The sequence below is a fragment of the Talpa occidentalis genome, unplaced genomic scaffold (genome assembly GCF_014898055.3).
Source record: "Talpa occidentalis isolate TD23 unplaced genomic scaffold, MPIMG_talOcc4v2.1, whole genome shotgun sequence".
NCBI classification, from domain to species: Eukaryota; Metazoa; Chordata; class Mammalia; order Eulipotyphla; family Talpidae; genus Talpa; species Talpa occidentalis.
In genome coordinates, this window is record NW_026555331.1 from 140,629,927 (window position 1) to 140,643,704 (window position 13,778).

Sequence of the window (13,778 nt, forward strand, 5' to 3'; positions counted from 1 at the left end):
AAAACCCAGAGCTGAGGGGGAGTGTTTTAGGCTCCCAGAGGCCAGGAGGTTAAGCGTCTCAATCAAGGGCTGGCACGTTGTGGCTGGCTAGTGGATGACATTACTTGTGACCTTGAGAAAGTGTGACCCTCGGTTTCTCTGCCTCCTGACACAAAGAGATGACCTCCTCCACGTAATTTGGACATATTTCCTCCTACCATTCCCTTTTCCCAAGTCCTGAGATATTTTTGCTGGAAAGTTCTACCATCTGGATGAACAAGCCTGAACAGCACAAGAAGCCTGTGTGTGCTCCGTGTCCATCTCTCTGAGTGCTGGGGGCTCCGCAGATCCCCGCCCAGCTGCAACTTGGGAAGGCAGGGAGAAGACAAGGTAACACTGTTCTGGTGCTCCCCAACTCTGTGTGGCTCTTGGGACACTGAGAGAAAGTGTGAGGACACTGTGCGTCCCTGGACGCTGGGCCTGGAGCTTGCCTCCCAGCCAGGCCAGTGCTCCAACCCACCGGCTGCGTGGTCCCAGTGAGCAGGAGGTGGGTACTGAGGACTGGTATTAGCAGCACTTGACACTTCCCTTGAACCTTGGTCTAAAGGAGGCTATGAATGACCAGTCACTGCCCCTCTAGCTGCCACCAGGGTGCTCCCACCAGAACTCCGTGGGGCATAGAGAAAAGACTGGCCTGTTCCGGCCCTCCTGCACCTGTCAGGGCTGCTGAGCTCCGTTTGTGCCCAGGATGTTTGCCCATCCGGGGACTTCCCTGACTGCTAAGGAGCTCATCTGCCAAGTCAGGCTCGGGCTCAGGAAATGCCGAGGATGTTGGAAGCCGGGGCCTCCCATTCTCACAGTGCAAGCAAGGCAGCAGGTTCCTGTGGGCCTCCTGGAGGCTCACATTGGTCCCAGGCACGAATGGACTTCTGACCAACAGGTCTATAGGGCGAACGTAGGCTGCCATCTGGGGAACTGTCCTCTATTTAACCGAGCCCGCTGAGTGCATGGGGCCTGGGAGTTTTGGTCTTGTGGTGTCTTCACCCTACTCCCAGGGAACTAAGGTTTCATCATCAGAGACAACAGACCTGCCCACCTGCCCTTTGGCCCCCCTGGGGAGCAGGTCCCTGGATAGCATCTCTGAGGGAACTAGGCTGTTTTCTCTGCAGCCTGAACTTCTCCTGCCTTCTGCTGAGTCAGATGTGGGGTTCAGCCTTTCTCCTCCCACAGGGGGATTCCTTATTAGAGCCAAGCCCTTGGGACCAGCCTGCTTGGCCTCAGGATTTATGAGGAAATAGGAGATGTTTAATATCCCTTTGGCTTGCAGATTTCACCTGGAGCACTGCAGAAATCTGCAAGGCAGCCTGGCTGCCGGGGGTTGGGGAGGGGTGGAAGGGAGACGTGCTCTCAGGAGCTGTGGGGACACATTTGAGGTCCAGGAGAGCAATTGCCAATTCTGTCTCCATGATGTTGAACATCCTTAGGCAAGTGTGTGAGGCTCTCCGAGCTCCACTTGCCCCTTGATCACCTCCCACGGGAAGAAGGACATCTAGGCTCTCCTGGCCTCACATTACATCCCCAAACATCTCTCATTGCACCAAAGCAATGTGAGGGATGAGTATAAGGCAGTGTGACAAACCCAGAGCACACCAGCTGTGGCCTCTTGCAGCCTGTGTCCACACCTGGGTCATGGAGATAATTGCCCCCACCCTGGCATCTTCCCCTGGGTGGGGCGGGTTACTCCAAAGTGAACAGAGCTCACTCCGGGGCACCGCATATCTCATTGTGCATTCTTAAAGAAGGCCCCTCAAACCACATGCCTCTCAGTCCAGCGCCACATGCCTAGATGTGCCCCTGCTTCTAGGCCTTAGTTTTCCCTTCTGCACCGGGAGCAATGTTGCGGTCTCTTGTTGCTTGGAAATATCCCGAGTCTAAGGTGTTTCTCTGAACATCTGGTGCATAGAAGGAGCCCAGAAGGGGAGAGAAAGCAGAGCAGTGGCTGGGAAGGCCAGGAGGCCAGGCAAGGAGCAGACCGACAAGAAAGGGGGTGTGTAGTGGGTGTACAAACTGCGCTGAATCTAACCCAGCCGGCTGACTGCAGGGGGCCTGTGAGTTTTGGTCTTGTGGCATCCTCACCCCTCTCCCAGGGAACTATTTCATCATCAGAGACAGCAGGCCTGCCCACCTGCCCTCCTGGCCCCGCTGGCTGCGTAGCACCTCACAGCAGGGTGGGGACTGCCGACTAGCGCTCACGGGGCACGGACCTGATGCTGATTTCTAAGCCCTAGGCAGGGCGCTGCTGACCCTCAGGCCTCTCCGCCAGCTCCCTCCTGCTCATGGCTCCCTTCGCAGGTGTTGGTCTGTCTCAGAAGCCCCCTTGCTGGGAAACAGCCTCTGTGAAGGTGCAAAGGCAGCTGTAGGCTTTTGGGGCTCAAATGAGGCATCAGGTCAGACCGAATAGGGGGGCAGAGGAACGGCTTCCAGCTTGTCATAAGGAGGATTGGCTTGAATGTTCTAGAAGCCTGACGCATCCTACAAATACACCTGGCCACAAACAGTGCTCAGGGGTCCCTGGCTTGCCCCCAAACCTCTTTTGCTGCAGCAAGTCTTAGGTGGAGGTCCGTTGTCAAGGCAACAGAGACCCCAAAAACTAGCAGTGGTGGGAGGGGGCTGGGGAGTGGAAAGGGTTGGGCTGGCCCCACAGGGCTGGGGAAGCAGCTAGGCAGGGCACTGTGGTCCTTGAAGGAAATCCTGACCAGTGCTGGGCGGGGTGGGGCCTGCCCGGAGGGCCCCGGGGACTCACAGAGGTGTTCTGGCACTGCACGCTGGAGCTGTTGAAGCGCAGGGCGGGCACCCGCTGCTCGCTGCCCTGGATGCTGAGAACACACTCGTATCCACGCTGCCCAGACTGCGGCTGTGGCAGGTTCTTGGCCTTCAGAGTGATGGGCTTGATCACCTCCACAGGCACCAGGATCTTTTCCACTCGCAGCAGCTGGGGGCAGTCCTGGGGACAGATAGCACAGCTCAGATCGGGGAGCAGGAAGCCGAGAGTGGCAGGGAGCCTCTCCTGACATAACCCGGTGCTGACCCTGTTCATCCTCCTGAAGATTCACCTACACATTTCCCGGCACTGGTGCCCGCCCTGGCCGCTGTGCTGGAGGGAATGGGGCTATGAACCCCTTGGTACTGGGGTGAGAATTTTGAGGCCACCCTCTCTGAGGCTGTGCCTGCCCTCCCCAGGTTCTGTTTCGATGTTGACCTCCTTTGATCCCTCTGTCTCCCTTCCTACCCTCTCCCCTCCAGACCGATCCTGCTGGCTGGGCATCCTGCCCATTGGACGGATGACCCCTTGGCCTCAGTTCCAGGCTAACAAGAGTCGGGACACAGGGCCCACATGAGCAGTTCTGCCGCGAGGCTAAGCCCTGGGCCCAGGCTCTAGAATGCATCTGGAGTATGGCAGGAGGGGCAGGGAGGACTTTCCATATGTAGGCTGAATCTGACACTTGGGAAATGTTCTGGAATAAGTCTCAGAGACCCTTTTAATCCAGCTTCTGGCTGAGCTCTGGGAATAGCCAGCCCTTCAGAGAAGATACACACTGCGCTAGAGGCTGGCAATGGACGCTCGCATCTCTGGAGCCAGGTGGGGCCCAGAAAGTCTTTGAGGATGGAGGATATGATTGACTGGGTCCCATTCCCTGATGTAGTCAGCTCTGCCCAGGGAGGACTGCAAAGAGAATGGGTCAAATCAGGAGTGAGGATGCTCTGCCACTGAGAGGTAGAAGCTAGGGTGTTGATGGATTCTCAAGGCTTGGTACAGAGTCTGTGTCTTGGGCCTATGTGGCATGGACAGAGTGGGGCCTTTGGCAAGCACAGGCAGCAGGACCTGGGCACCGGAGTCAGGCAGGCCCACCACCTGCCAGATTCCTCCCCTATGGCAGAGACAGGGGCGTGCCAAGACAGATGGCTTTGGGGAAGGTACCCATCAAGAGCATGGCACACACATCCTTTGGAGGATGCAGCTCCCTGGGCCACTGCTGATTCTCCACAGAGACCCCACCCCTGCATCCTCCACTAGCAGAGTAAGAACTGAGACTCCAGGGCAGGGCAGAGGGGTGGGGCCCCGGGTATCCACCTCCTCATGGGGAGCTGGGTCAGGGGCTGTATTCAGAGAGCAGAAGTGCAGGCTTTTCTCTGTTTCCCACAATAAAATGTTACTGCCCAGGAATGATGCCTCGAGGGTATCTGGAATCTGAACGTCCTCAGACCAACTTTTAAAATTTATTTATTTTTCCATTTGGCTATTTTAATGACATCAGTTGGTAGTATATTTTATTTTGTTTAAAATGTTTTTTTTGAGGTAATGTTGGTTGACATCACTGTTTGCATTTGGGGAATATGGGGTTCCCCACCCCTTCAAGTGTTAGCACCACAGTGCACCCTCCACCAACGGTCCCGTGACCTGCCAGCTTAGTCCATGTATCCTTCCCCACCTGGCTCTCACGCCTCCCCAGTGGTGCTCCCTCTGGATTCCTTAGCTCTATAATCAATTTTCTAGGATTAGTTTTAAGTTTGGCTTTTATCTGTTTCTTTAATTTCTCTCTATTCCATTTAGTGACATATAGCGACACCGCCCTGTATTTGTCTTTCTCTTTCAGACCGATTTCACTTATCATAATCCCTTCCAGCCCCATCCATGTGGCCGCAAATGGCATAGTTGTCATTTTTGATTGCTGAGTAGTACTCCATTGTGTCTAATTACCACATCTTCTTGATCCACTCATCTGTTTGGTGGCATTTAGTTTGTTTCCATAGCTTGACTATTGTAACAGTGCTACGATGCACACAGGAGTGCAAATTTCCCTTCCAATTAGTGTTACTGGGAATGTAGATTAGTTCAGTCCTTATGGAAAGTAGTGTGCAGATTCCTCAAATGATTGAAAATGAATCTCCTGTATGACCCAGCAATCCCACTCTTAGGTATCTGCCCAATGAATACCCTGACCAGCTTAGTGGCTCTTGCTGCTTGGCAAAGGAGACACTGAGTCAGGGTGAGGAAAAATAATAGCTCAGTGTCAGCCAATGTGCTGGCAGTTAGAGACGCAGATGCCAGCCCACCATCTTTTCTTCCCCTTGAAGAAACAGGCAAGTTCCAGCCAGCGGGTGGGACCACCCGAGGCTTGGGGCAGAACAGACAGCCAGGGTCTCTCTGAGACTGCAGGACCAAGAAGCAGGGAATCCTCCCTGTGGTGGGCTGGAAGCTGGCCTGGGGGCTGGCCTGTATTAGTCTAGGATACTGGTGGAAGTTCAAGCCCTCTCTTCCCCATAAAATTTTCACTGAGGCTTGTTACATTTCTCTAATGAGTCCTGATTGCCAGTGGTCCCATAAAGGCCTAGTTTGCATATAAAAAGGTTGGCTGCACTGAGAGTAAGTTCATTAATAATAATTGGAGAGGCCCAGGGCTGGGCTGGCCACATTTTCCTCTGGTGGAGCTGCTGATTGACCCCAGTGTCCCTCCTAATTGAAATGTAAAATGGCAATTTTCCCCTAGGCAACAAGGCATGAAGGGACCACGGCCACAGCACTGTCCTCTCTTCCCACCCCAGCTCCCCATATCCGACCTGTCTGGCTCTGAGATTCCAGGTACGAAACCACCTCGAGGTCTGATGCCTGTGGGAAATGTCAGAGAAACCTCCATGTCTCTCCACCACTCCCATCTGAAGCTGTCTTTCTGAGCACTTCTGCTGTGGTTCAGGGACTCAGGCCTCCCAACCCTGCCTTTGCCTTTGAGCTTCCTCCACTACAAAGAACTTTGGTCGCGTAATCATAACGATTAATTCATGTCTGAAACAAGCAGATTCTTGAAAGAAGTGCTAATCATTGCTTGGGTTAACTATAAATGGGGTTAGAAACTCCTCCAAAACTCCTCCTCCATTTGGGGTGTAAGGGAGTGAAAATATACCACCCCATAATATGCCTTTTTGGCAAAAGGTTGATTGAATGGGAGGGACTCTGAAACTGGGTGGAGGTTGCTTTTGAAAAAAGATAAATATCTGTAACACGTACTGGGAAGACCTGATCTCCTTATTCCTTCCCATGGAGAAGGCAGACAGCAATCTGCAGACTTCATGTTTACTGTGCCTTCCCTGGTAAACTCCCTAACTCTCCTCCTCTGTCTCTCCCCTCGCCCCCAATCTCAAAGCCCTTCTGTCTTAGCTAAGTTATTTAAGATGGCCCCTGAAGCCATGTGGGGCGTTACATGGTCATTCTGGGTCTCTCCCATGAATACAAGAAGTCTACATGTTATTATTAAAACTCTTTTTTGACTTTTTCCTCTTTACCTACTAGGAGGAAAGTAACTTGATCTTTTAATAGGTAGTATATTGCAACCTGGGGTAGTTGCAGAGACTGCAATAGCTCTGCTAGGCAGAGTGTGATGCTAGTTAATGCAGCTAATACAGCACAAAGATCCGGCCCCCTGCACATTCCCCCACCACCCTCGCCTTTCACGTATATTTCCATGTGTGATCTTGCTTCATAGCACAGCACCTACGGTCACCCACAGCTCCAGATCAAGACACGAAGGACACCAGTTTCCACAACAACGACAAACAAAATATTTTCACCTGATCACCTTCCTGAATCTTGTCCCCAGCGGTTTATCTAGCCCCAAACAAAAATCCTCAACAATAGACACCTCTTCTCTTTTCAAGGCAGATATTTTTCCTGAACCATCACTTGAAAGGGCCAGCTCTTGGAGGGCCAGCTCTCGGAGGGTGGAAAACACCTGCATTTGACAAGATTATTGGGAGACAAATGCTGCAATAGAAGCCAGGTTCCCTGGGAGACTGTTTAGCCTGTGGCTACATTCTGTAAGGAAAGACCCAGGTAGGGAGTAGTGGCTGGAGGCACAAAAATCTTTAATGTCTTGGTTTTTCTGGAGATGGCTTCCTTGGCTTCCAGGTCAACTGTCTAGCCCAGTGCATATTTTGATCTCCACTTACATGCACACTGAAGTAAAGATAGCATGGCTAATTACAAGGAGTACCAACACTGAGCCAAAGCATGGAACCAAAGAGGATGCCTTTCCATCTCCCATGTCCAGCATGTCAGTAGCTGCTTTATCCAGAGGTTTCACTGCATATTTAAATAATTGAACAAGGACATAAAGAATGCTATGGAGCTGGGAGAGAAAAGGCTGCCTTCAGGGCTGGTGCTGCCTGGGGAAGGGGAGAGAGATGGATTTACAGCCCCCAGTGTGTTTACTAGATGAGGCTCTAATTCTCCTAGTTGTAATGGCAAGAGTGGGGCAATGTGAAGCTCTGCGGGAGCCTGTGGCAGGGACTGCACCTAAGGTATCAGAGCAGCTAAGGAGTAAGTGATTTGCAAGTCACCTCACCTCCCCCATAGCTCCCATCAATTCCAGAGATCAGCCAGCCCTAGTCCCAACCAACCCCCTGAATTCACACTGACCTTTTTCAGACCCATGATGTCCAATACAAAAAAATGTAACGCACCATATATTTTCTTGCTGTTCCCCAAGTTTATAATGCCATTAGTGTGATCTACGGTGGGCTGGTTCATGGAGAGAGCCAAGTAATAATACAGAAAGGAAATACCCATAACCCTATGGGGGGAGGGGCAGACAAGATTGATGGCAAATGCAATTGTCGGGAGAAATGGCAGCCTGGTAATGGAATGGGGGGTGGTGCATGGGTTGGAAGCATGTTCTCTAGCAGGGTTTGGCTTTGTTTTCTCAAAGGAGGGTGAAGGACATGGCAGGGATGGCTATATTCCCTTGGGTTTGGTCCCAGGGATGGTGTCTCTGCAAGAAGGCAAGTAGAATTGCTGATAAGACTGGCTGATCTGATTTCCCTCAAGTCTAGTAGGGGGTTGAATGGCCTTGGTCTGCCCTACCTCAGGATATGGGGTTTACTGCAGCAGTAGGGTCTAGGACCTTCCGTGCGTTGCCAGTTCTTCAGTCCTGGAGCAAACTGAGCCTTGAGATAGATACATTTCAGGATACCACTCTTGGTTATGAATTCATCTCAGGGCTATTGTTGGTGTCATGGGGGAGGTTGGGAAAACCTTTCAAGCATAGCTTAGGAAATCAAATAGAATTCATTTTGCCTCTTCTGATCAAGTCAGTTCTCTGGAGTAGGCACTTGTGTTGCATTTTCTCTCTGAGCCTGTGCACTGCGAGCCGATGTCCTTCTCCTTCTAGCAAAGCCCATCCAGTCTGGCCCTGGAGAACAGAGCTTCAGTAGCCTCTCACTTTTCTTTTTAGTTCAGATGAGAAATCACAGCAAAATTATCCACGGAGGACAGATTTTTGTCAATGGATTTGCTTTTCCATGGAAGTTTGCCTATGTGCCCTACAGATCACCAGGATTAAGTGTGTGGGTTCAATGGGGTAGAGGAGCAGGCCAGCATGTGCAGGAGCCTGCTTGGGCACTGGCAGCTCCTCTGTTACTTAGTGGAGGTGAGGGCATGACTGCCCAGTGAAAGGCCACGACAACTTCCCATCAGGAACTTAGAAGGAGCGTCAGCTGATACTGGACAGTGAGCCTGAGGGCCAGGAGAATCTCTTGTCACTATCCAGCTTTCCCTGCCTTTGCTCTCTCCTCTTTGGTACCCAGGATCTGGCGGCTGATCTAAAGACCTGGGGTTGTTATCATAATGCCATCATTAGTTGAAACAAAATCATTCCTTGTAACTGGAATTCAGTTACCATAAACGACATATGTTATTGGGCATTCTATTTGTAATCATTGTAATTATGCTAGGATACTTGCCATTAATATAATAACAACAATGATCGAACAGCTCTCTGTTCCAGACCAATAACTTCACCTGAATGCACTCTTTATTCTGGTGGGAGGAAGAGGTAATTCAACATCCCTGGTGACAGTCAACAAAGCCAATGTTGAAATGGGAAGACACACGGATGAAAGCTTTCCTGGGTACAAGGCGGTGCCAGCTGGATGAAAAACCACCTGGCGGCCTCACTCTTGGTCAACAAAAGACTCCTGTTTGCATCCTCACACTCACAGGTTAAAAGGAAATGAAAACCCAGAGACTTCTAGAAGAGTCACTGGACCTGGGCCTCACCTTTATTCCAAGAGGGTGGGCCTGTGCCTGGATGCCCAGGAGAGATGGAAGCCCTGAGGCTGAGTGCCAGTCACCCCATTAGTTAGAACGGGGTCACCTTAGCCTGGAGCTGAGCACTCACCCAATGAGACCATTTCTTAGGCATGGATCTCTCTTCCCAGCTTATTCCCACTGACAGTCACTGAATGTTAGCAATCATGTCGCCCAATGGGCCTATGTTACACACTCTAAATCCAGCTCTACAGATCTCCACACACCTTTAGACCTTCTCACAGCACCAAGAGCATGGGAAATGTTCAGGAATGGCTAATGCAGGGTGAAGGGTGATGTGTAGCTTATCGTGCTGTGCATAAGCTCTGCCCCCAGTCTGGAGATGGGATTCTTGTGTACAGGGGCTTCTAAAAATCAGCTTTCACAGGTTTGATTTTCTTTTTATCCCTTATTCCTGCTACTGTCTCTTCCAGAAAGAAAAATATAGAAAAAATTGGCATTAAAAAATATCACCATATTTTCATTAGCAGCCAGGGACTTTCTGTTAAGCTCCGAGGACAACACCCTCCTTCCACTAACTGGAATTAACTGGAGTCATTCAATAGTCCACCAATATTAATTTAATTCTTTCCCCTTTGGCACATTGTCCAGTAAGATATTGCTACAAAGACCACTGAGGTGGGCAATTCTGGTTTCTCCTCAAATATTCAAAATGGCCCTAGGATTAAACTGGGTAGGATCCAACATCCAAGATTCGACTGAAAGTACAACCTTAGAACTTCTGTCTCTTAGGCTAAAAAGCATCCAAGAAAATGAGGAGCCAAAATTAATTTCATTCAATAATGTGATGGGGGAGGCAGGCATGTCTTCTCACTGCAGTGGCCGGCCAGGCTGTCCACAGAACAGCTCACAGGACATGGGGGGGGAATTGAGGGGCAGCAGAGGGAGGCTGGCCCACCTCCACATCCCTCCCTCAGCCTGTTTCTCCAGTCCTCTTCCTTTCTCTGGGGCTCCAGCACTAATTGCTCCAAGGTGCTGTGAATCCCCAGCCACTTTGACCTGGGCCAGGTACAGACGGGGAGCTGTGTAGGGCTCATAATCCAGACACTTGAGAGACTCACACTGCTGCAATTCAGGGTCCCTGAATTGTCCTGGGAGATGTGATGGTTCTTATTTTATTTTCTTCTAGTTCTTTCTCCCCCTCTCTTTCTGAGGAACAGATACAAGCTCCTTTCATATATTTAAAAGAAAGAAACTTGGGACAAGGGAGCATAGAAGAAAGAAAAAAAGCAGGACTCTGAAAATCTCTTTCAAGGTAATTAAATGATTAGGGGCCTTTGAAATTCACCAGATAGCTCAATTGTCTCTGCTTTCATTTTATTCTTGGGCCTCTCCACACATGTGACCTGTGCCAGCACACCAGGCTGGAAAGCCGGGGAGAGGCTGAAGACCTTTATGTCTCCGTTCCCAACAAATAACTTGCAGATTTTGAAACAAATAGGAGGTTTTTCCCAGGTCCCTGGCCTGGGGAACTGACCCCATGCCCCAAGATAAGAACCTCAGAAGGGAGGAGACTGTACAACGTCTCATGAGGTGCTTCATGCCAACAGAGTGACCTTGACTGCCAGATCCATGTTTCTCCTATTAGCTCCATATCCATTTTATCTTAAAGAAGAGCAGAGAATTGACAGCTATGCCTTTGATTGACGTTTCTACTTTTGATGCAATCTCTTCCCCCTTGCCCCTTTTCCGATGAAGGGTAGTCTAGGTGAGGGTGTCTTTCTCAGATGATGAACCTAGGGTAGCCACTGTGACCCCATTGTGGAAGGAGAGGGCCTGGTGCCTGGAAACTTTCACCACCTCTTCTTGTTCGGTCCGAAAACTGCAAGATTCTCAGTGGGAGTGGAGACAGAGGATTTCAGCTTCTTTGCAGCTTTTCAGCTTGGTGTATGTGGCAGGGTTTTTATGTGTGGAGGGGCCCATGGATAAAATGAAAGCAGAAACAATTGAGATATCTGGTGGAGAATGAATCATTTAATTACCTTGAAGGAGGGTATCAGATTTCTGCTTTGTCTTCCTTGTTTGTCCCCCACCCCACTCAGTCAGGATCATTCTCTCTCACAGAGGTCCTCACCATTCCTTTACCTCCTGCCATGAAGGGTTTGGCTCAAGTGAGGGTTCCTGGTGGGTTAGAAGTCTGGGGGAAGAGGGTGAGGGCAATCAAAGGGCTTCTCTGGCCTTGCTATGCCCCTCCTCATCCCCTCAACCCTTATACTTCTGACACCAGGACAGTGCCTTGCTTTAACCAAAGGGTGTTTGCCACATGGTCTTGGCACCTGTGTGGTTATAGGAAGGGCCTGGAAGGTGCATGTAAGACTGGGGCAGCGGTGTTGGCACCTGTCTGAGTCCAGAGTTGGCTAAGAGAGTGAGGGCCAGGGTGGCAGCTGCATTCCTGCAGGGAAACTATGTGGTCTTGTCAATAATTGTGTGGGCTCTAACCAAGTGTGTGTCTCTATAGAACATAGAACATATACACAAATAAGATGTAAGCTATATATGTACATATATACACATACAAGTAAGATAAAAGATATGCACATATATATGCAATTTAAGAAACATATAAATGATTAGGGTCTTCAAAATCCACCAGCTACCACAATAATTTTTTATTACATATTTATATTATATTAATTATATTATACCATCCCATCCCATACTGTACCATACTATAATATATTCTATTCTTTCTATTCTAAATAACAGCATTAGAAAGCAAACACTCTGCACAGTACTGGCCCAATGACTCAGTTCACACCAACTCTTAAATGTCACCATCATGTTTGAATAACACTTTTCCAAAGTGTCTCTATGCACATTATCTTTGAGATCCTTGTCCACAAACTCATATTCTAAGAGCAGTAATGACATAAGCATAGTTTTTTCTATTATGAATCATTCTCAAGGATAAGAATAAGGATTAAGAGGGAATAAAAATGTGTCACCTTCGGCACAGAACCCAACTCTGAGTTCATCCTCAATTTCTACCTAGACTGGCCATTGGGCTCCCAGAGGGCTCATTGTACCCAGGGTCTCATCCATCGTGTCTGGAATAGAGGGAATTTCTGCATCTCTAACCTGCTCACAGGCGACGCTGATGCCCCTGGTCTGGGCACCACACCTTGAGAACCACCACACTGCTTGGTAAGTTGACATGCTTTAGTCTTATTCCTCCCTCTTTTTAGGTAACTTGTCCTCTTTGGTCTCACACTGCTTTGTGCACAGTGACACGGAGTGTGTACACAGTCTTGTTCTATACTTGCAATTCCTCCAGGCAGCTCAGCATTCTGGCTGCTGTGACCTACCTCAGGCATCTTCACCCGGCCTTCCTGGAAGGAGCAGGTCTTGGGGTCATGGGTGCAGACATGCCGGTATTTACACCAGTGGCAGCGGTATGGACTCTCCACACAAGACAGGCACCTGGGCACAAGAGAGGAAGAGGACATGTTTCTGAGCCTTGGTGAACCTGAACAGAGGCCCTAAAACTCCAGGGTCTAGCATATGTTTTAATATGAAGAGAGACCCTCAGGAGGAGCACATCTTAAACAAATCTTTCACAAGGAAGCCAAGTCTTTGGCCTTGGTTTACAACCCTGGTTCCCTCCACTTCTCGAGGGCGGTATCCTCTTTTGCTGAATTGGAGGAGGTCTGAGTAGAGGGGCTCATCCAGAGAGTCCACAGTTAGGTCAAAGACATGGAAGTTTTTTTTCTCAAAGATTTATTTATATAAGAACTGGGGTACAGGCCAGAGGTGTGGGAGGGTGAGAGGATTCACCAGAGACAGAGCGGGGAGCAGAACAGGCAGACTGATGAAATACACTGCTGCGGGAGCAGCAAGAGAGACAGGAGAGGTCTGCTACGCCATGTGGGTATCTCCCTGGCTGGCCGGGAATCAAACTCGCGCTGTAGAGGCTGTGGACAGCTTCACAGCACTGCACTCAACCTGCTGCACCACCAGGAAGGTCCATGGAGTTTTAATTCAGGCTGACTCCAGGGTCTCAGCTATCAAGGGCACTGGTGGACACTCCTTTCCCCACAGAAGACAGTCCAGTGTTCTCTTTCAGTGAGGTGGGCTCTTGTTTGTGGGGCAGTCCCACCTCTACACCTCACTCCGAGGGGTCAGAGACAATTTTATAAGAGTCCTTTTCTGCTTAAAACCCAACATGGTTCCCTTTTTCCAAAGGGTAAGACCTAATGTCTTACCAGGCAGCCTGAGCCTTCCTAATGTCCAGGTCTCCACCTGTGTTTGGAGCTGTGTCCATGAGAAGGCCATGTCCACACCCCCAGCCCATGCCATCCTTCTGCCCAGAGTACCATTCCCCTCCTCCACCTGGCCAGCAAATCAACCTTCTTTGTCCAGTGGAGAGTTGATCTCCCTAGGTCCTTATCCCATGAATGCCTTTGTGCACGTTTCTGGACAGGACTGGCCTTGCTGTGTTACATTTTACTTATTCACTGTCCAGTTCATTCACGACTTCACTAGCCCATGGCTCCTAGAGGCCAGGTATTGAGTCTTTGCATCTTATTAATTGTTGATACTTTCTGCCTTACGAGTAACACATTGCCTTGCACATAGTAGATGGCTAAGATGGTTTTATAGATTAAGTGGAAATGTCACATGCGATTTCACCTCTACTTTC

General features: G+C 49.8%; 1 protein-coding gene across 3 annotated transcripts in view; it reads right to left on the reverse strand.

The window, feature by feature from the left end:
• PLXNA4 (plexin A4) overlaps positions 1-13,778 on the reverse strand; it is a 408,891-nt gene that overhangs the window by 64,620 nt on the left and 330,493 nt on the right. For all 3 annotated transcript variants that reach the window (XM_037518307.2, XM_054692673.1, XM_054692674.1), the window contains exons 9-10: positions 12,445-12,559; positions 2,783-2,983 (exon numbers count right to left, since the gene is read on the reverse strand). In XM_037518307.2, the coding sequence (XP_037374204.2) occupies positions 2,783-2,983; positions 12,445-12,559 (316 nt within the window). The remainder of the gene's footprint in view (positions 1-2,782; positions 2,984-12,444; positions 12,560-13,778) is intronic.